Consider the following 23391-nt stretch of genomic DNA (forward strand, 5'->3'; position numbering starts at 1 on the left):
ATGCCGGCTGAAGAAAGCGCCTTGCTGAGGAAAGCAGCCCAAAACAGCCTCTCAGCCCGATGAGAGGCAAACACAGGAGGAACTGATCTAACATACGTCCCCACCAAGACTTAACTGTGCTCTTCACTCCCAACGTGAGGGCAGCGCCTCAGAGGGCTCCCTGTTCCCTTCTTGGCAGCGCGGCCACTTCTCGGGCTTCCTCCGCAAGCGGCAGCTGGAAACGCACTGCCCTGGCCAAGCAGCTCCCATTCCCCCTCCTCCGGCTCCTTTTCATTCCTGCTTCTATTCAAAACACCATGGCAGCGGGCAGATTTCCATGTGCACTTTAGGAAGCAGTTCTGGAACGACGAAGACACTGGAACGACGGTGACAGCGCCCAGCACAACTTTGGTTTGCCAGGTTTTCCAGCAAAACATTCGTGCCCCTGAGGGAGGCCTGATTTATCTGGAAAAAATCTCAATTTTTCCCATTAAAACAGACAGCATGGACAGTTTTGCTGCCGATTCTTAACAGCTACACTCTTGTGGGCTTGAAAAGCATGAAGGGTTGTAAATAAGTCTTAACAGAAGAAAACAACTACCTTTAACTCTGGTAGGACTTGAAAAAAGGGAGTATAGACACACATAAATTTATTTTGTTGTATGTTTACTGCTCACGAGCACCACATATTTGAGGAGGAATCTTTCACAGCCAGCAACCTCCGCGGGGGATGCAGCAGTACCACAACCAGCCTCATATTTCCATCCATGAAGACAGGCCAGGTCACGATAACTTTTGCGGATAGATTTATTATCTTTAGGTCTCATGGGCCAGAAAGTATCCTGAAACACCAGGTCTTTGATATCTTTTGTGAAATGAGCCGCACAGCTTTCTGAAGTGAGATCTAACAACTGCCTACTATTACCTACAGGGTAGTTATGAAGATGACTGAGCCAAACTTTTCTTGGAAGAGGCAAATGATGAGGCAAAGGGCAACAGCCACAACTTGCCACTTGGAAGCTCAAGCTGGCAGCAGGAAATATCCCTTTCCCAAAAGGGTAGCGCAGGATCCTCAAAGAGGCCCCAGGATCTCCATCATTGATGTGTTCAAGACTCATGTAGACAAAGTCACAGCTGTCCTGACACAGTAGAGGCAACAGTCCAGCTTCAAGAGGGAGAGAAGACAACATCTCTAGAGATCCCTGTGGACCATTTATCTGCTGCTCTCCAAAGCTGTTCAGGAAAGTAACTGCCATGGAAACATTTCCACGCACAGTCGCTGTCAGCAGTTGGACTCTGGTTCATCCCAAGAGCTTCCTGCCTTCGCAAGACCTCCTTGTGCCTTTTCAAGCATCAAGTCTTGAGACAGGATCACGTTTACAGACTGTGGCCTCGCAGGCCACAACAGGGTCAGTCTCAGAACATCTAAACAGACAAATCACTTGGCCTTGAAGTGTTGGGCCAAATGTAAAATGAGGACAAAGAGAAGTAAAACCACGTTCTTTTCTGCTTCGCCCCTTGTAATTCGGTATTGCTCCAACATTTAAAAAAATCAAGTGCAAAAATTAGTGCAAATATATTTGTCATTTCAGCAATAAGTTGCCTCTTATGATTAGCTGCTATTGCAAGCGTACAACATCCCATACGACCATGGGACAAAAAAACAGGGTTTTTTTCCTTCTCTTCCCCAAATTCTGCTATTCAGTCATGCAGAATAGCAAAGAATGGAAATGTGGGAAACTGCTTCATTCTTTCAAATTATAAAGGAACCATCCACACGTTAAAATTGTGAGCTAATTTCCCTTGGGCTTTCCGACTCTGATTTTGACCATCCTTTACAAAGGTAAGAGGTTCAAAGAGAAATTATCAGGCTGAACTGATTTTTATCCCATAATACTTCCATCAAAATACACAGCAACATTAATAATGTTGCATTTTAAAAGCATAATAAATACTGTTTCAGTGAAATGGGTTTTCACTGGGTACAAACCCGAGAGATCTACCCAGCTCTTTCATTATTTTATGTCTCAAATATTACGGGAAAAACCTTTCCTCGCACTATTTTGTTCCACAATTTTTGGTACATTTATCTATTTCTAGCATATACACCAAGATATAACCATCTTTGCTGAAAAAAAAAATCTTAAAATTTCAAAAGTTGCCAAAATAAGAATTAAGTTTTGTAGCGGGTAGCTCCATGTCAAGGCTTAATCTGCCTAAAAACAGCACAAAACAAAACCTTTCAAGTCTTTTCCTCTGCTGTGGCTCTTATTTGGACGATGGGCAAGAAACCCATCCCTGATCCATTCATTCAGGGAAAAAAGGTCCCATTTTCAATAGAAATTCATAACATGGCAAACGTCCCACCCTGAAGCCTCAGTTATTCCTTATGTGCTGCCAAGGCTACTACTGATATTACTGAACTAATGCTGAAGTGTTCCACAAAAATCTGTGTGAAGGATTAAGCAGAAAGGCAGTGGAGAAAACTGCCTAGCAGCTCGCGCCAAGCACAAACAGAGACTAGGTTAAATGGAAATTATTAATTTCTGCCTAAGGAACATATAGTCTTTCTTGCAAAAATTAATATTTAGAAGGTGAGCTGACCGTAAGAAAATAACTAAATTAAAAAAAAATACTTTAATGTAAAATCACTTCAGGATCAGAAATGAAAATGAATTATTGGAAATCAGATTTTTTTTGGTCTGAAATTCCAAAAAAAATCAAGTGCTTCAAGCCTGACTTCATACACCAGCTTGCTCAGCCACAGCACAGAGCCAGCTGCTGGTCTCTGCTTGACAAATGCAACTTCCAGATTCTCGGAAATTGTGTTTTATATACATACACTTACGTATATTCACATATTTATATATATAAAATTATGCATTTACTCAGAGTAAAGTAAAAATATCCAATGTTAGCAATTTTAAGGACAAGAGGAATAAAATATAAATAAGATCAGAATTGGAAGCACCGTATTTGTTTTAAATATATTGTTTGACTGCTATTTACTATTTCCTTGCCAGCATTTATTTCGACTTGCACAGCAGGTCCTCCCTTTGCTGAACTCTTTTAGCTTAGTGAGACAGAAAAACAACAACCTGGGAACACACACTATGTGATTTTCAGTAGGCCTTGATTTAGCACCACCAAAACCCTCAACAACCACTAAACACGTCTCCCAGACCATGTTCCCTTTCGACGTCCATGTATTTTAACTTAAAAAAAGATAAGTTTTCTTTCATTATGAGCATTCTCTTTGCCATCCAAAACGGACCAGCTGCCCTCGTGCAAACTTTCCAAAAACTAAACCCACTTTTGGCAGCAGTTAGGCTGGAAAAAATCTATATATTTATCAGTCCAAAAGCCAAGAGTTTGGAAAATCTGGGAGTTATAAAACAGAGGTATAGCCTGGAAACTCTTACACAGACAGACCTGCAAAACTGCTGGCTCTCAAAATTCAGCAACCACCAGCTGAGCTTGGATCTTGCGTTACAAAAACCAAAAACTATTTGGAGACCAAATCACCTGGTAAACAGTGCGTGCAGGGAGGGAAGAGCCTCACATTGACACTGCAGCTGGCCAGTCCTAACAGCAAGAGAGATCCTGGGGCCAGAGATGTAGTCTGGATTGGTTTAAGAAAAGTCTCATGGTTTAAAGACTTTTGTTTTCCCCCCCCTCTCCTTTTTGGTGCCCTTTAGCAGTCTTCCTAAGGAAAAAGTGATTCCTCAATTTTGGCAATTTAAAAGATTAAACATAGCAGTTACACTGAAGTTATTTCCTTTCTTACCCAGAACCATGCAAACATTACAGTGATTTTATAGCTCTGTTTATCTACATCCCTTTCAAAATCTGACAGAACTCTGTCCAAACACCATTTGATAAGACTTTTAAAACTCCCTATTAATAACTATCCTTAATGTCACATATAAACAAGACCACATTTGCGAATGTGCGGTGGACATTTCAACTGTAACTGCTGCAAAAAAAGGAAACAGCGCGAGATGGCAAGGGATACCATTCATTTGAGACAAGATTTTTACAGCTAAAACTGTGTTGCTCCACAGTCCACCAAGAGCAGATGGTCTCCCCAAAATTGGGATTTTACACCTTCCCCCCTCCCTTTTTTTTTTTTTCCCCCCCGGTAAAAACAGATCTGCCCTTTCACAAGGTCTGGTCTTACATGCTCAGTCAGTAAATCCCTTAGGCCTCCTATGCAGGCATATTTAAATATTTAAACCTTCACAAAGCCAACACTGCCTAAACAATATTTTAATTACTGGAACACTTAATAACTTTCAGCTTCCACAGAAAGTTATTTCAATTTTTACTTCTAACGCTTTGCAAAGAAAGCGATATTTTAAATACGCCTGTTTGCTTTTTTCACCTGTACATAGTAACAAGCCCTAACTATAGGTTATTTTACTGGGGTAACAGCAAGAAAAGGAATACGGCATCAACACAATACTGGATATACAGAATAAATCCATGAATTTGCTGCCTTGAGCAGGAACACCACTATGGCAGGCTTAAATTAACATGCCTTAGATGGAGAATAAAATTATATGCATGCGAAAGCCAGACACAATCACAGCTGCATCCAAGGACACTCCCTTAGCCCCATGGGATCGACAGGGAGGGCAGACACTCCGGCTGCTGGCGGGTTTGAGTTTTCCCGTTTTCGGGATCAAGCTTCCATGCCACTCGGGCAGGAAGCATCTCCTCAGGCCTCAGCACAGCAAACTCGCTTGTTCACATGTTTGGGCAGCAAAGGCAAAGAAAAAACTGCCATTTAAATGCAGCATATTAGAAATAACTTTTAGTTAAAAATCAATTTTTAAAATTTTCTCCCAACCCCCCCGCCTCCAGAATATACAGCCAGACAAGTTATTCTAGAAGCACAAGCCTCTGGCTCCTTTAATTAAGGCTAGCTTTAAAACTCGTCATCATTTAAATGTTCAGAAAGTCCTGCGCTGCCAGGTGAAGCTGCTCTACCCACCCAACACGCTTTTCCAGAGCAGCAAGACTTGCCGGATGCCTCCAAGAAGGAAAACAGCAATTTGTTGACACGGGGAAGGATTCCCAACAGGGAGGGGATTACATGTAAGAGATTGGGAAACATCCATAGGCCAATAGGACCGTTTTTTTGTGCCTACAAAACCTGGAAAAGCACAAGAAATAGGACACATTGGGTGCTCGGAAAAAGCAAAGTTTCCTGCTGATGAAGCATTCACAGTTGGACAAGTGCTAAATGTGAGTGGCACATGAAAACCTACATAAAGTCAAGCAAAAATCCACAATCATTCTCACTACTTGAAATTAAAAAAGAAAAAGGAAATCAAATACGTTTGCTTCACGGACAGCAGTAGATTAGCCGAGCAAAAGTAGTTTGAAATGAATCACTGGAATTAACATCTTATAAAATATAATTATAGAGAGCTTTAGGATGCTGTTGCTTTGCATATCACTTTCATAAGGGAGCTGCAGAGGTCCTGATCAAAACAGTTCAGAGGTAGCTGAAGTCGAATCTCTACCAAAAATAAATTATAAATAAAAAAAAATAATGTTTAGATCCCCAGGGAGAGCAACCTGCAACTGTAATGTAGGATGAGATGATAAGAAGCTGCCAAAGGCCAGAGCGACACTGTCCTGACAGGCTTCTCTGGACATGAACTGTCCACATTAAGGACTCGGTCTCATCAGCGTGTTCATGGTGAACACGAGCCCTAATTTGAGCCTCAAAACAACCCTCTACACCCCCATCAGCACAGTTTGATCTGGGTATTAATGATGAGGGATTACAAGGCTCCAGATTTTATTTTGCAGTTGTGGTGCCATCACCTAAAGCCACAACATCCACAGGTGTGACACGCTCAAATACCAGTCACCGAGGTTTAGGTTTGACCATGTTAATACACACAGGCCTCAGGAGGCAGCAGGATAACCAGAGACAACAGGAACTTTTAAATAAATGTCGCAATATTTAATAGTAATAGAAATATCCTGCAGAATTTCTTTTCTCTGTAAAACTTCTTTCACAGAACAGCAAAGTTGGGCTCCCCAGCCTAACATGCACTTTGAGCAGTGCTTGGCCACCGCGGCGATGAGTTAATAAATACCTCAGGGGGAGATTAGATAAGGTGGGAGCTCTGCTAACTTTCCCATTTGGAGCAGGAGGTTCCGGCACCTCTGGCTTTGCGCTGGCTGCCCCAGTGCCAGGCAAGGAGACTATGTGGGACCGTGACCTTAATCCTTGGGGATTCCAGCTAAGCCACATGTCGGATAGCTCTAACGGGGAGTCTCGACCTGTGGAGATGTCAGAGAGGTCCAAAACAGTAACCCGAATCTCAGAGAGGGAAAGCGCACGTGAAAAAGGAGCTTCTCCCCACGCACCGGGTCCCCCTGCAAAGCATTTGGGGCTCACTCGGCTTGCTCAAGCAGTTGGGAGGCCATGCTCAAAATGCTTCATCTCACATTATAAGTGTAAAGATTTTACGCCGAGTATCACCACAGCACATTTTTTTTTAAATAGTCTTCTTATCCCCTTTCTAGACAGACAGGTAACACATGTCTCTTGCCAAAAGTGTTGTAAAACGGCTGATTTTCACCAGTGTTCATCATGAGCTTATGAAAAATGAAACACCTGCAACCTACAGGAGATGGGACCAAAAACTACCATCACCTCTCAGCTTCATTGCTGAGTATGCTGCATTACTGGAGGAGTTGGTAAAAAAGCAACAGGCAACCTCTTTTTTCTTTACAGATTTTCCATTTTTTTAAAAAAATACACTGTCTAATTCAATGTATGAGGAAGACACCTGAAAGGATTAAGTGCCAAGAATTTTATTTTACTTTACTAAACGGTTTCTGTGTTTTTTTTTATTATTATGTGCATATAAAGTCTTAATAGATTTTTCTTACAGGAACATTCAGACTTTCATTTCTGTCCTTCGTTGGTTTATAACTCAGCTTTCTTCCTACCTAACATGACAATTAACGCCTGAAGAAGTGTACAGCTGTGGCTTTCATATTGCCAATTAAGCTCACATCTTTCCTTAAAAAAGCCCCAAAGTCTCTCAATAAAATGGCTGTGGGTTCACCTTTCCCCACCCAACACCACATTCCCACGTAGCATCAAAAATCTCAAGCCCCCAAACCCAAAATAACAGGCTTTAGGGAGAAATATAGAGCAGGAGGAAACTGCAGGCAAACTGCAAAGCTCCAATTACTTTCTTGCTGCACCCTGTAATAAAACTTTGCATTTCCAATGGCGAATTACTAACTTTGGCTTCTGAGGTCAAGCAAAAATAAGCTCCAAGGCAGCTTATTTGCCATATTTAGGAGAGTCCAAACTGAGCAACAGCAAACATCTGGCTGCGATTCCTGCTGGAATTTTGACTATTTCTTCCTGGGCAGAGAAGAAAAACATGGCACTTACTAAGGCAGCGTTTAGATTTGTTTAGCACAGAGCTAATAGGATTCAGCAGCAGTCTGGCCTCCCACTGCCCACATATTTAAGCTGTTAATGCTTCCCCAGCACCAGGAGGGGGAAAATGCCTTTATGAAATGAGAGTGTGAATGTGGGAGCAGAGAGCAAAAAAGGGAAGGCACTGAAGCAGATTCGTGCTGCCTCCCTGGGCGCTGGGAAAAGCCAAAATGCTGAGGATGGGGTGAAAATCACTGCAGGCTGCACACCCGATGCGCAGGGAGGCTGCAAACCTTCTTTTCCAACCACAGGAAGTCGCAGGGTACGTTCCAGCGCTCCTATTGCTTCCTCCATGGCTCCATAAAAACAGCCGACGGCCTAATGCACTTCCCGGTTTTCAGACCTCGGAGCACAACGTAGTCACAGGCAGCAGCCCCCAACAACAAATGTCAAAAAAGTGGCGATTTTCAGGGCCTCTTTCAAGTTTAGGTTGAAAAATAATGGCAAATAACGTTATAACTAAACGTAGCCTCCAGAGGAGGAAAAAAAAAAAAAAAAAAAAGGAATTTTGCATTTTTAATAATGCAATTTATATGTTTAAATAAACCGGGAAAGGAAAGACGATATGACTGCTGGGCAGAATAAACATCAAGTAACTTTTCAACTTAATATAGAACAAGATGCTTTCATTTTTTATTAATATGATAACACGAGTCACACTATAAAGCACATGGGTCAACTCAAAAATAGTCACAAGCAGTGAGGGCTCAAGAGCTAATAAGAAGATGCAGGTATAGAAGTGAAATCTTACAGCACTATGCTGTCCTCAGACTGCAGTAAAGAGGAGTGTTTCCCAGCACTGGGTATGGAAACAGAAGACACAGCAAAGATGCCAAAAAGTAGGGGAAGAAACAAAAGAGAATAAGTTTCCTAAGGCAAAGTTTTGTGACGTACAGCACAAAAGCACCTGCCTGGCCTCCAAGCCTTATACAATATTTAACTTCAGGCCATTGCAAGACTCCAGGACAAAACTGAAATTCCAGCCCAGGGAACGCAGGCTGGTTGAAGTCTAAGGCAAACAGAAACCAAAATAAAGCCAAGAGGAAACTGACGTGTGCCCAGCACTAACAAATCCTCGTGTTTTGCTGAGAAGCAAATTATTTTGCTATAATGAAAACAAACAAAACACTAAACAAACACACCACAACAGACAATTTACTCAAAACAATGTGACAGAATAAAACAGAGCAAGAATTCTAGCTTAATTCTTCTCCTTGAAGAGATGAGGTTGACCCACTTGCCTTTGGTGAGTGTTAAGAATCATGCTACTATTGATCACAGTTGTTAAGTTCTATAGAATCCTATAGATTTCCTACATATGGAACGGTCTATAGACTAAAGATTAAACATCACAGTAAGGCATCAGTTCTGTTCGACACCTTATAAACTAATGCAAAGCAGGCAGTAAAAGACCCCAAATTAATGGAATGTATTAGAGGAAACACCTGGAGGATGTGACAAAGTGAATATATATTGTGTGTGTGTGTTTAGGTATGTATATATATACTTAAAATGTCTTTCTCTGACTAAAAATTTGGACCTTCTATTTCACTAACTGTATTTTAAGATATTATCAGTCTCATCTACTCTCCGTACCACTCTTTTTCCAGCTACACCATATAAAAAAAAAAAAAAAAAAAAAAAACAGTTGTTTCCACTAACACAGACATACCTGCCATACTCTATACTTTTGACAGCCCATATATCTATCACCATAACACGCTCCACTTGTAACTCCCCGGTAAATCAATGCAAAGATTTCTAGCAAGCATAAAACTTTCCATATCCTAAATTGCCCTTTGAAGCAAGATATTTTACTGTTGTTTATAATCTGCCCTAGCCTGTTGTAACATTTCTGGGTAAAATCAAAGTGGTCATTTTGGCAAGTCCAGACACTTCTGCTTAAATCTGCCATATTCTTGAGCTGACCAAAAGCCTCCAAATCTCCTGAAAGGACTGAGAATGCAGGTAGAACTTCTAGTGCAGAAACCTCTTTTTGACATGTGCCCAAGGTTTGAATTAACCTAAATTTTAAACCCTGCCTCTTTCAGCAGGCTTAACTTGGAAAGAAGAGGATAAATGCCCCTTGATACGGCACGCTCAAGATTTAAACTAACTAAACAAGCTGGCTGTAAAAAGGGAGAGGAGTGAGTTTCATTAAAAGAACCAGTATCCAATCTAGTTTTGGATGCCTATGTTTCATTTGCTTTCTGTTTGGGGAGAAAAGGGAGAAAGCATAAACCTTCAATTTTCATTTTTTCTATTCTAGAATACACCCCAAAGTATATCCTTCTCTTAAAATTGAAAAGATTCCCTCGCTGCCTCTGCATACTTTAAAAAACGTCTCCTTCTTATAAAGGAATTCATAATTATAAAGAAAACCTTTTACAATAAAGATTGCAGGTGTGAGCAGAGCAGTGAGTAGACAAAAAACAGTGCATTTTAGCTATATTGAATAGCTTATCCCACAGGGTTGAAATGGCCAAGGCTTTTGCTATATTATTGCTATCATTTGCTATACTATTTAGACAAAAAGAAATTATGCAGATAATCCATTGCTAGGACTCTTTAATGCTACAGTTGCTGATTAGGGACCTTTTTGTGCTAAATGCTCAACAGATAATGGATTGCCAATTCTTATTCCTTATAACTTAAGGACAAAAGACTAAGAGAACTGAAAAACCTACAGAACAGCAGGATAATAACTGTCTCACTTGTCCAAAATGAGATGTTTTTGTGAATATCATACCAGAGAGTGCTTTCTTTTGGAGAAACCCAAGCTAGTTTTTAACCATCAGAAACATCTTGTTTGCTCGTCTTTGCTGGGACTACAACAACAACAAAAGGCAGGTACAGCACTGCAGCCTGACTAGGGGAGAGCATCAAATATGTGCTTGCAAGGAACCTTGGTTACAAACCACTAGAACCACCGATAATGATAATAATAGAAAAGTTTAAAGGCCTTCTGTTTCCCAGTCTCCAAACCCAACGAGCTGCATGTGGCTCAGAAAGCGAGAACAGTTTGAAGATACCTGATGCACCGCAACACAACCCACAGTTAAAAATCAATACTGTATGAGGCTGCGTTCAAATAAACATCTTTAAAAAAATCTTTTATAAGCAACGGATGGTTGTGTTTTTTAAAAACACAAGCAGAGCTACTCATTTACCTACTCATAAGTAGGTCAGACTCCTACAAGAGCTTTTTTTTTTTTTTTTTTTGGATATTGCCTCAATAGCACATTCTGCAAGCTTTACATTATCTCAAGTTAAGTGTACTTGAAGTTTAAAGTTCTCTTACCTCAATGTCAAGCACTTCCACCGTGTTGTCCAACATCTTTATTTTGATCTGCAGATCCCTCTCGTGCATTTTGGCTGGCGATGACGCCATGGTAGTGGAGAGATTCTGCCCTGGCTCCAGGGTACTCACTCCAGTGTTTTTCTGGACACCCAAACGAGAGCCCGGAGTCTGCAGCACTCGGTAAGTTCCTTCTATCTCTCCCATTTTTCAGCAGTGAGCAAAGTTGAAAACAAACCTAGAAGAAAACAGAGATTTGTGGTCTGAAATACGGTTTTTCCTCCAGCAGCCAATTAAAAAAACTCTATTCCAAGAAGCCTCGTTACACATCAAGTCCTTTCATGCTCTTCATCCCACTGTCAGAGCCAGTAAAACCTGATCAAACCCAGGAAATAACAGCCACTGTTAAGAAAAATAAGTGGCAAGGGGGAAAAATAATGACTCCAAAACACAGTTAGGAAACAGAATACTCAAAGATGGTACCTCACCACTCAGCCACTCTGCCACGGAGGGAGAACACTCCCTGAGATAAGACAGGAGCCACTTTCTTCATCCCTTAGGATGATGACTCATGCAAAGCTGTAACTTTTCCAGCCCAGGCTGGCAGGTCGGAGCCCTCGCAATGGAGATTTCTGGAGCCGATAGCAGCCAACCTGAACGGTACCCGGATTAAGTCACCCTGCAAAAATCCCGATGGCAGGAAAGCGCTGCAGTTCAACGCCCCGCGTGGCGCTCCTGCTTTCCTGGGTTGGCGGCGGTTGTTGCAAGTCAAGCAAATGTTTAATTTGACACAGGGAGGCCGGGGGGGTCAAAGTTGCTGTTTGTGCTCTAGCCCAGTTCAAGCATTTGAGGACACAGGAGGAAAGAGCCACAGAAATGGGGAACAAGCCCCTTGGCACTTCCCAGGCCTGGGGCTGTCCCTGAGAATAACACTCCACCTCTCACCTGCTCCAAATCGAGCTGCAAACAGCAGCTTCACAGGGCGGCTTTAGCAATTAGGGCCTCTCTTCCTGAGCCAACACTGCAGCTTTTCCCAGCCGCCCCTGTCGTACCCGAAACCACAACGGTTGGGTGCACAGAGCGAACGCCGTGGAGCGGGGCGGGGGGCCAAATGACGTCCTGCAAAACACGACATTGCTCTGAAAGCCCCACTTTGCACCGAAACCACCAGGTTCCCCCACGCTCTTGGTGGCGCTTCCCGAATTCCAGACCGTGTCCGAACAACCCAAGGTATGTGGAAACTCATCCTTGAAGAGCTGGATGTAACCGCCGTGTCGGGGGGGGGGGGAAACAGTGTGGTTAGAGGTTTGCTTTGTAATAAATCAAGGGCTTTGTCTAAAAGAGTGCTCTCTCTGTGGAAGAAAGGCAAATCAGGAAAACATTCCTTTCTCCTTCTCCAGCAAGTAAGTAGGAAGACTGTTGCATGGAGTAAACAGAGCTAACCTTAAATATCACTTAAAAACAGGATTTTTTTTTTGTTTTAGGTTTTCATTCTTGTGCACATATAGAGAACATAAAAATGGTGCTCACGTGAGGCATTCGCAGGCCTCAGAAGTCACCACAGTGAGATAACGTCGAGGCTTTGCACTGGGTGCATGTGTGACAACTCAGCTCCAAATCAGACCTGAAGTTGCCGGAAAGTTTTACTCACCGCAGCTGCAAGCCAGGAAAAGTGAAAGTGGTGTCAAATGGAAAGTGCAGGTGTCAAAGTCCTTCCACACAGGTGTGAAGAAGGAAAGTGAATTCAGCAGGGCACGGCTGCATGAGCGACACGCTCCTGCACGTTCCTACCCCGGACTCTCTATAGACAGCACAGTGTGGCAATTCCGCAGGTTTGAGAAGTGTCTAGGCAGAAAATACGAGATGGGGAAGCCAGGCTTGTCCAGCAAGGAATTTCCTTATTTCTGGCAAAGCATTTGTGAGCATCTCTCCATTGCAAACGTGATTCCTGCTGGACTTTTACTATTAAAACCCCCGAGGAGCCTGGGCTCCAACAGCAGCACCCAGGGTTCAGGCTTGGGAAGAAGGAGCGTCCGCCGTTGAGCCGAGGAGCCTCCCGCTGCGGGCAAGCCAGGACACGGCCTCGTTTGCGCTCTCCCCAAGACAAAGTGCGACGTTACCGCGATAGCAACAGCCAGGAGGAGCGGCTGGAACCGAGCTGTGGAACTGGAGCTCACTGAGCGCTTTCGGTCCTCGGAGAGGCAGCGAGTTTTGCTCTTTCCTTTGATGGAATAAACTCACTTTTCAGAAGCCTGGCAGTGCCTTCAGCTAGCAGGGAAGGTAAAGAGACAGCTTGTGCCCGAGACACCCGGGTTTTCAACCCGTTTTGAGGGCAGCACCTTTCAGCCAGTGATTGAGAGAGGGCCGCTAAGATGCCCCATCTTTAATTTATAAAGTGCTTATGCAGACCACTAGTCTAAACCAAATTTCCCAGACAAAGCACAAAACAGGGAACTTGTGCCTCCCTCACCTAGGGATTTCCACAAAACCCAGCGACTGGGAAATCCCAAAGCAGGTCCCTAAAAACCACCGCTTTGCCCTGGTTAAGCAATAACCACACAGAGAGATTTACTATACATTATTTCCAAGCAGAATCAACACACCAACCATTTCCAAGTCAACACCAACTCACGCTGCAGGAATCCAAGGGGGACAGAAAAACCACAGAAGAAAAGGGCTCCTCAGTCACATTGGGGCAAAATACTCTATTTTGGGTGCACGCGGTCACTTCCACAAACCCAGGCTCCTCGCGGCCACTTGCCAACCGGAGACCCTGGGAGCGCTCCCCAGACCAGAGGGCTGGAAACCAGCCCGTTCCAGGCACCCGCCCGGCCAGGAGAACGCGCAACTTCACCAACGAGGCTCTAAATCAGAGGTGCGAGGAATAAAGAACCAAGGGAAGGAATTTCCTCACGCATTTCCTCCAAAAACCCCATTGCGGAGCGACCCCGACGCGCTGCCGAGGCCAAACACGTTCCAGGCGCGGCGAAAGTTGCGAGGAGGAGGATGTGGAGGAAGAAGCGGGCGGCAGAACTTTTTGTTGTTGTTTTTTGGGGGTTTTTGTCGCTTTTATAAACGCGGAGCCGCGGCGCTCGCTGTGAGGGCAGGGGGGGAGGGTGCTCAGCCGGCCGGCCACCACCGCGGCCTCCCGCCCGCGTGTCCCGCGCTGAGGGACGGGACGGGGAAGGGAACGGGGCAGGAGGAAGGGTCGCGTCTCACCTCCAAGGGCCGGATGGCAGCGGGCAGCGCCGCGCCGGGCGCCGTCCCCCGCGCCGCGCCTCAGGCGGCCATGACGCGCCCCGCGCACCCGGCCCCGCCGGCCTCGCCCGCCGCGGCGCCTCCCCATTGGGCGGGCGGGGCCGGGAGGCGGGGCCTCCCCTTCCCTTCGGGGTCGCGGGTTCGAGGCCCGGCCCCGGCGCGGGAGCGACTGGAATGGGGGGTTCTCGCGTTGTCACCAGCGGGGAGGTTCGCACCGCGCCCAATCCTAAAAAAATACATCCAGGAACACGTTAGGGTAAAACCTGGAGAGTTTGTTCTTGCGTGGGTCCAGCCTTCACCCTCGGAGTGAACAAAACACTTCTGTTTCCAGAAACGCCCGAAAAGCGGCTGGTGAATGGGAGCGTTGAGCGGGACACCCACGTGCCGGGGTGCCGTCCCCTCCGCGTGGGGAGCACCCACTGCTCACAAAGCACCACCCCCAAATACCCCCAAATACCCCCAAATACGCCAGCCGCTTCCGCCACCCCAAAGCGCGGCCTCGAGTAACGCAGGAAAACACCGTTGGGAATCCAATGCAGGATGGATTTTAAAGGCAGGCACCTCCCATGCGAATGGGTTTCTGCACCCTCCGGATGCTCGCGCAATCCAAAAGCGGATCCCGGGGCTGACTGGTGACAGGGCACGCAGGAAAACATCACCTCTGAAAACGAGGAAAGAAAACAATAACGCTCAGGCTCACCTTGGAACTGAGAATTTCGCTTTTCCGCAACACTTTGAAAGCTAAAAATAGCAGCGTAGGGCACAACTTTTGCACCTAAACATGCAGAATATCCCCTTCCACCTGGAGTGGCCTTGGGACCTTCACCCATCTGTTTAAGGAAATGAGAAAAAAACAAAAAGGCCATCACCTATGTGCTCAGTGATTCCTGACTAGCAATGTTCTTGTCTTTTCAACTAAAAATTAAATAAATGAAAGAGTATTTTGAAAACCGTGGCTCATTGCTCGTTCTCCTCAAGAATGGAAATGGTACTGAAGAAATTCATTCATGCCAAAAGCATTCATGCCAAAAGCATGCCAAAGCACTTACTTAAAAATGTTGTAAAAACGCACATAGCACTTTAGAGAACTGCCTCCCTCATAACATTTGTGATTCCAGTAAGTTCAGGTGCTTTCGTAACCGAAATTACTTTTTCCAGTGTCCCATTTTGCCTCCCACTTGCGCTGCATGATGGAAACGGAGGGGCTGATTTTACTCTCGCCTTAAATGCTAAGTCCCTTCCACATCCCCTGAACTGCAGGTGCTTCGGAGCAATCTGTACTTCCATCACCTGCTTTAACATTTAAAAAGCACGCAGAGATTTTCTTACGGAAAAATAAAAAATAAAAAGCAGTACTTGCCACGCTGGAGACAAACCCGATGCCGCTTTGCGGGGAACGTCCCACAGCAATTAGAGGGAGGAAGCAATAATTACGGATACGGCAAAGCCTTTGGGAGTGTCGGCAGCCTGCTGATCGTGCTGGGTTATATATTGCCTTTTTTATTGCTCACACAAAACACATGTCATTCACTGAGCTGAGACTATGCGGTAATGAAAAGGCACTGAAGCTCCTGTGTCCGCACACCCAGGATGTGCGTTTTTAAAAGCAGCTCCTTCTGCTCACCCGAGGCTAAATATTTAGACTTTTCACTGTAGCACGAGGAGTTCAGCAGGATGCACGAGCTTTTCTTGGAGAATGATTTATTTGTGGATCTGCTCAATGGATCTCACCCAAGTCTGCACCTCTGTTTCAGGGGGCAGCATCAAAGAACCCCATAATCATCACAAGTCTTTTAAACTCAGTGCCAGACTTGCATTAGGTGCCTTCTATGGTTTCCAAAATGCAGCAGCATTGGGGAATTTCCCTTTCAGAGCAACCCACTCCTGGGTGAGGACAAGCAGAGAGGGGACGGACGTTATCTCCACTGTAGCCTAGGCCACGTTCAGCCTTTACTGCTATCTGCATTCTCAGGGAAAAACAAGCCAAATTTTGCCCTACCCAAGAGTAGTTTCACAGAGACAACGGGACTAGGTGAGAGGGCAGTTTCAGTGTTCGGGGTGCACAGTTGTTTTCAAATGCACTGTTGAGTGGTCAAGCTCTGCCAGAAGCTTAAGGAGATGTGGGAGACAAATGGGCCTTTCCCCTGGCTGGTGTAAAACAAAACCAAGCAGTGCATCCTCCTAAAGTTTGGGTTAGACCTGCCTAAGATCCAGCCGAGGAGGCAATAGCACAAGACGAGTCGCTTCTTGCTCTCCCCTTCCCAAATTTAGCCTGGGTCTCCTCCCTGATTGTTGAGATCACTTCCAGAGAAACCTTGCTAGCCAGGATGATGCCAAGTTCGGCATAGCATCTGATTTCATTGTATTGCCAATATAACCAAGTATAACTAAGTATAAACCTGTGATTGTGGTAAAGGGAAAAGCCTACTTAGCACGAGCAGACTTTTTGCAATACAACTCCTAAAACTCCCCTGAGCCTAAAACTCTCCTAACCCTGAGCTTAGGGGCAAGACTAACTGCAACGGCTGACAACTTTCTTCGTTGGGTTGTCCCCCTTCTTCTCCATAAGCTACTAGGGCTTGGTACAGCGTGCCTCAGAAGTCCACCATGGGAAAAATCCTCACTTCCACCATGGAAAAAAATCCTTACTTCCACAAGTGAGTTCTGCAACCCGTGTTGCACATCATGAAAATCAGGGATTTCCCTGGTTGTACTGATTTGAAAGCAGATTTTCTAGCAGAGCTTGCTCGGCTACTGCACGGTTTGGTACCTGCAGAACCAGGGGCACAAGACTGGGCCCTTCGTCTCACAGGTCCCTTCTCCGGACTGGCTTCCCCATGGACACATCGGGAACAGCAGAGAACAGCCTGCGTGGGCTGTTGAATCATTCCTCCGCCTGCCTCATCGGTGACAAGTTCTCTACACAACCAGCTGCAAGTTGCATCAGAACTCACCTCGAGCAGGAAAACCAAGCCAGTTTCACTGGAACTACCATAGTCTTTTTCCTTGTCATAACCTACTTGTACCCTAAATGGTAGAAAAATGTGAGCGAGAAGAGACTGAAATCACAGAATTTCATCTCTAGGGTATCATAAGCGAAGGGCAAAACTAGACAAATGGGAACTGCTGAACAGCTGGAGATTTGATCCACACAATAAGCACAAGGGATAAATGTCAGACAGGCACATCCCTTTCTGCAACCAGACTCTTTTATGCTGGGTTCAGTTAATGTTATTTTTCTCCTTTAACTCCAGGTGAGTATGTTCCTTAACAGCATTGAATGAAGCTACTTGAAAACTGGCAGAACTCACCCTCATTCCCCTGGTGGAGATACAGTGTCAAAGACACTCATTATTAGCAGTATCTTGCTAAGTAAGCTAGAGAAGCCAATTTCTATGATACAGAAGTTTTTGGGCTATTTTTTTCCTCTACCTCCAACCTTAAATATTTTTCTTTTCCTCCACCAGCCTTAAAGTTTAGATCTAGAATCACACCTCGATGTCAACTAATTCCTTAAAACAGCAAAGACCCCTACACACAGGAAAAATTTCTGCTAGTCAGAAAAATTGCAGGATGCAATCTTCCTTTTTTTTTAATATTAATCACCTACTTTGACTTTCATAACCACGTCCGTATTTCAAGTTAGCTTCTCATGGGGGAAAGTGGCAATTAAAAGAAACAAATTAAGCAGCCCACGTGTTCATACCTGTGCGCGCACACACACGCAGCCGCTGGCTTTGCAACATCTTCCCGGCTGATTAGCTGGCCTGCCTAAACACGTCCTTCCTACCCAGGAGGTTCCGTCCACGGCCAGCAGCAGCTCTTAATCAACAGTGCAAAATAAATAGATATATAAATAAATAAGAACCAAAGGCATCCAACATGCAGGCTGCAAAGGCCAAGGTGTGCCTGCTTGCATAGAAGTCCAGGCAAAAGCTGCAGGCGGTGCCACGGATCTTCTTCCTTTATAGGTATAGGGAAACTCCAAGACATTAAAGTCGATTATACGTTGCCCTCTAGAGGTCAATCTACCCTATTGCAAAAGAAGGTAAATGATACCAAATTCCCCTCTATTTGCTTCAGAGTAGATGTTAGTGCTCCTGTGACCTAGGAATTAAGCAAACAGGCCAATAAAACAGCAAACCTCCCAGCAACAGAGCAAACTCTTCGATTGCCTGCTCTGCCCCCAAATGCAAACAAATTGTCCCAGTTCTTTGGGCCAGGGACTGGAGAACATAACATGCTGGTGCTGGAGGTCAGGAGCTGTGAACCTCCGGCGAGTACCTCTGTGGCAAGGATTTGTCTTGGCTTTTATGCTCCCCATTACAGGAAAGTTTCTTAAAAGTAAAGATGAATGCAAAAATAAAGGAACATTAAAATGACACAGGAACTGCAAAGCACAAGGTGCAGGAGCAGGCTGGCTCTAAGCAAAGCATTTTACTGTCAGCACTTTCCCTTTTTCTTAATAAATCCGCTGCTAAAGCAGTGCAGGATCTGTTTTAATTAATGCTTTGTGGCAGCTCTCGGGGCGTGTTTATTTACACCGTCTGCAGGATACAGCATGTCATTGTTGCCCAGCTTGGGAGCTCCTGCTCCTTTCCTACGTGGGATTTTTTCCCAGGAATGGTTGACATCAGCTCATGTTGTGATTCCTCCCTGCTCATCCTATTGGCCCAATTTGCTTCTCAAGAAGCCATAGGGGCGGCTCAAGATGGGGACAGTGCTGGTGGCTGCAACTCAAGTCTCTCTGACTTTTGGCCACTATTTGCCTCCATGGGAGTGAGGTGGTTGAGCAGAAAGTTGCCATCTGTAGCCTTGGACCCTGGTGGGTTTGAGCCAAACATCCAACTCGAGTCACACCACCAGTGAGGTCGTGTCCAATGCTAAGGATCCAAGGAGCACAGAGACTAGGGCATGAAACTAGGAGCCTGGGGCCGCCTCTGCACTAGCCAGAGGTAGTTTCTGAAGAGCAGGTTGTTCCTCGTCTTGGAGAGCTGGTTGCCTTCTCCGTCTTGCTAGATCTACAGGCTTTCATTGCCGTGGGCGGCAATGAGCTTCATTTGTCTATTTGTATTTCAAGCACCGAAACTCACTTTGCAAAGTTCGGGCTACATCAGAAGGATCTCGCCTTGCTGAACGCTGTAGGAACTCCCCAGCACGCCTAGAACTTTGACACACCCGCAAATCGCTTTGGGCCAGACCTGGACATCCTACCACCTCTGGACTGTGCCATCAATGGTCGCCCACCACACTGCTCCTTAGACAACCCTTGGCTTTCTCCTCACACTCCCTTCATTCCCAGGTTTTGAACTTGACCGGGAATGACTCTAAATTTGATTTCACTGTGGGCGCTCACACCAGACTGCCAGCATCACTCCAACCTTGACATCAACAGGATTCCCAAGCCGAAAACAGAGCGCGCCTGTGTTTGGATGACGAAGACATCCCTAAGGATCCTGAGCTCTGCAACATTTTCCTCTGCACTCTAGCAGATCATCAGAGCAGCTAGTCCAGAAGGATGAAACTATGAGGCCAACAGGACCTCCTTGTTGATCCACACAGGTATCCTGCTTCCATTGCTCAGCGCTTGGGATATTCCCAAACCATCAGGAATGATCAGCGTCATTGAATCTCTATTTTAGATACTTCCATAAAGCATGCAACATGGAGATCTACTACAAAACATCCTAAAAAATGAAGAAAAAAGAAATTGGTTTAGGCCTGGGGGAAAGGATTTTTTGGTTTTGTTTTTTTTGGGTTTTTTTTAGAAAGCAATCTTGAATGGACATCTGCAGACATATCTATAGTATATGTACACATATATTTAATGTCCTGATGGCATTCCTCCTTCTGGAGAGAGAAGCAAGATGCTCCAGTGAGAATGCCTCTAAGTGCCAATGAAACAATGACACAAAGTGACCCTCTTCCAGCCACTTCCATGCTAGGCACTCAGGAAGCAAGTCCGGACAATATGTGACAGGTTGACCAAACCCCACGTGGTGCAAAACAATCAGCTGGGGAGTCCACTCGTACCAACAGCTCAGCTGTTGTCAAGATGATTCGCCTGACACCAAAGGTGCAGTTCATGAGCCTGAAAGTCATTTCCTTCAGACTCCTGTGAAGGAAGAGGATCGGGGAGGCCACAAAAAGCCCAGAGAGTCTCCCCAGCCCACTGCGCATGGAGGCCCAAGGAGGCCACACGAAAGCCCATATGGACCCCCTGGAATAGAGAACATGGCATGTGGAGGCCTGTGGAGGCCGCATGAAAGCCAATAAGGCCCCTCGGAGCCAGTGCACATGTACGTGCTCAGAGGCCGCACAAAAGCCCATAGGGCCCCTCCAGCCCAGTGTGCACAGAGGCTCTAAGAGGCCACATGAAAGCTTATAGGGGCCCCCGGCCCTGTGCACATGGAGGCCCTTGGAGGTTGCCCATAGGGATCCCCTGGCCCACTGTGGATGGAGGACCCAGGAGGCCGCACGAAAGCCTGTAGGGCCCCCCCATCCCAGTGCATACAGAGGCCATGGGAGGCCGCATGAAAGCCCATAGGGCTCCCCAGTGCCAGTGCACACAGAGGTACTTGGAGGCTGCACAAAAGCCCGTAGGGCCCTCCCGGACCAGCGCGCAAGGAAGCACCGAGAGGACACACGGAAGCCTGTAGGGACCCCCTGCTCAGGTGTGCACGGAGGCCCCTTGGGGCTGCATGAAAGCTCGTAGGGTCCCCCCGGACCAGCGTGCACAGAGGCCCTTGGAGGCCACACAAAAGCCCGTAGGGCCCCCTTGGCCCAGTGCACATGGAGGCCCCGAGAGGCAGCACGAAAGCAGTAGGACCCTGCTGGCTCAGTTTGCACAGAGGCCCCAGAAGACCACATGAAAGCTCGTAGGGTCTCCCCACCCCAGTGTGCACGAAGGTACTTGGAGGCCACACATGGGGCCGTGGGGCCCTCCTGGACCAGTGCGCAAGGAAGCCCAGGGAGGATGCACAAAAGCATGTAGGACCCCCCTGCTCAGGTGTGCACGAAGGCCCCGGGAGGCTGCACAAAAGTCTACAGGGCCCCCCTGGCCCAGTGCGCATGGAGGCTCTGGGAGGCCGCAGGAAAGCCTGTAGGGTCCCCCGGACCTGTACGCAAGGAGGCCCTTAGAGGCTGCACGAAAGCCCGTAGGACCACCCCAGCCCAGTGCACATGGAGGCCCGAGGAGGCTGCACAAAAGCCCGTACCACCCCTCCGCGGCCCAGTGTGCACGGAGGCCACGGGACACCGCACGAAAGCCTGTAGGGCCCTCCCGGACCAGTGTGCAAGGAAGCCCCAGGAGGACGCACGAAAGCACATAGGGCCCCCCCCCCCCCCCGCCCCCCACTCAGGTGTGCACGGAGGTCCCGGGAGGCTGCACAGAAGCTTGTAGGGCCCCCTCGGACCAGACCACACAGAGACCCTTGAAAAAGCCCATAGGGCACCCCAGGCCCAGTGCGCACGGAGGCCCCAGGAGGCTGCACAAGAACCCGTATGGCTCCCCCTTCTGTACACAGAGGCACTGAGAGGCCACACAAAAGCCTGTAGGGCCTCTCCGGCCAAGTGCGCATGGAGGCCGATGGGGGCCACATAAAAGCCCATAGAGTGCCCCAGCCCAGTGCACATGGAGGCCATTGAAGGCCACATGAAAGCCGGAGGTCCCCTGTGGCTCAATGCACACAGAGGCCCCACGAAAGCCCTGACATCCCCCCCAGCCCAGTGCGCATGGTGGACCCGGGAGGCCCCACAGAAGCCCCTAGGCCCTCCCCAGCCCAGTGCACACAGAGGCCCCAGGAGGTCACATGGAAGCCTGTAGGACACGCTGGCCCAGTGTGCACAGGGGCCCCAGGAGGATGTACAAAAGCCCGTAGAGGCCCCCTGGCCCAGTGCATACGGAGGCCCCGGGAGATCACGTGGAAGTCCGTAGGACCCCCATGGCCCGGTGCGCACAGAGGCCCCGGGAGGCCCCACGAAAGCCCATAGGCCCTTCCCTCGCCCAGTGCACATAGAGGCCCCGGGAGGCCTCATGAAATCGTCAGGGCAACATCCCTTTTGACTCAGTGTGTGATAGGCTTCTGGGGTCCATGGGGTTAATGATGGTGATTGATCAGTCACTTATGCCTGTGAGGCTGATAGTTGAGGTCTAGGCTCGTGGCTTTTCGTGGGGGCTGCAACATCACCTGTGCCTCAGTGCCTGCTAGGGCAGTGCCAGGCTCTTGGTTGGTCATGGTGCTTGTGACATCACTTGTGCCTCAGTTACTGATGGGCCCGTGTTGTACAAGTGATGGCGTTGCTGATTTTGAGGTCTCTTGCGCCTGAAAGGCTGGTTAGGCCAGTATATGTGCCCTAGGTGCTCTCGGTGGTTGCGACAGCTCTGTTGCCTCAGTGTGTGAAAGGCAACTGGTGACCATTGTGTTGATGATGGTGACTCTTGGATCATGTGTGCCTGAGAGCCTAGTAGGCCACTTCTAGGGTCATGGCTTTTCGTGGGGGTTGGGACATCACCTGTGCCTCAGTGGCACGGGGCTGTGTCCCTGTGCAGGACATGTGTTGGTGTTGCTACTGGGAGGTCACTTTAGCCTGAGAGCCTACTGGCAGTGCAAGTCTCGTAGGTGCTCTTGGTGGTTGCGGCGTCGATTTTGGCTCAGTGTGTCGAATGCCTCTGTTGTCCATGGTGTTGATAATGGTGATTGTGAGGTCACTTATGCCTGAGAGGATGATAGGCCCATTCTAGGCTCCTGGCTGCTCCTGCCAGTTCTGACATCACTTGTGCCTCAGTGCCTGATAGGGCAGTGCTAGGCTCTTGGTTGGTCTCGGTGCTTGCGACATCACTTTTGCTCAGTGGCTGATAGGCCCGTGCAGGACAGGTGATGGTGTTGCTGGCTGTAATGTCTCTTGTCTCTGAAAGGCTGGCTAGACCAGGACATGTCTCCTAGGTGCTTTTGGTGATTGTGACATCTCTGTTGCCTCTTTGGGTGAAAGGCCACTGGTGCCCATTCAATGATGATGGCAACGGATGGGTCATATGTGCCTGAAAGGATGATAGGTCAGTTCTAGGCTTCTGGCTGCTGGTGAGGGTTGTGCCTCGGTGCCTGCTAGGGCAGTGTTAGGTTCCTAGTTGGTCTTGTTGCTTTTGACATCACTTGTATCTCAGTAGCTGAGAGGCACATACTGGATAGGTGGTGGTGTTGCTGGTTTTTTGGTCACTTTTGTCGCCCAGGTTGATTGCCCAGTAGGTGTCTCCTAGCTGCTCTTGGTGGTTGCAACATTAGTATTTTCTACAGTGCGTGAAAGGCCCCTGGGGGCTATGGAGTTGATAGTGGTGATTGTGAGATCAATTATGCCTGATATCACTTGTGCCTCA

The 23391-nt window shown here is 47.1% G+C and overlaps 1 protein-coding gene across 1 annotated transcript in view; it reads right to left on the reverse strand.

Annotated features, from left to right (window-relative positions):
- Positions 1–14062, reverse strand: part of FARP2 (FERM, ARH/RhoGEF and pleckstrin domain protein 2) — a 60638-nt gene extending 46576 nt beyond the window's left edge. The window contains exons 1-2 of the mRNA XM_088530291.1: positions 13980–14062; positions 10764–10998 (exon numbers count right to left, since the gene is read on the reverse strand). Coding sequence (XP_088386417.1) covers positions 10764–10967 — 204 coding nt within the window. The 5' untranslated portion in view covers positions 10968–10998; positions 13980–14062. The remainder of the gene's footprint in view (positions 1–10763; positions 10999–13979) is intronic.
- Positions 14063–23391: the final 9329 nt, after the last annotated feature.

This window comes from Tinamus guttatus, unplaced genomic scaffold (assembly GCF_059628265.1).
Source record: "Tinamus guttatus ecotype Peru unplaced genomic scaffold, ASM5962826v1 Tinamus_guttatus_pri_ptg000364l, whole genome shotgun sequence".
NCBI classification, from domain to species: Eukaryota; Metazoa; Chordata; class Aves; order Tinamiformes; family Tinamidae; genus Tinamus; species Tinamus guttatus.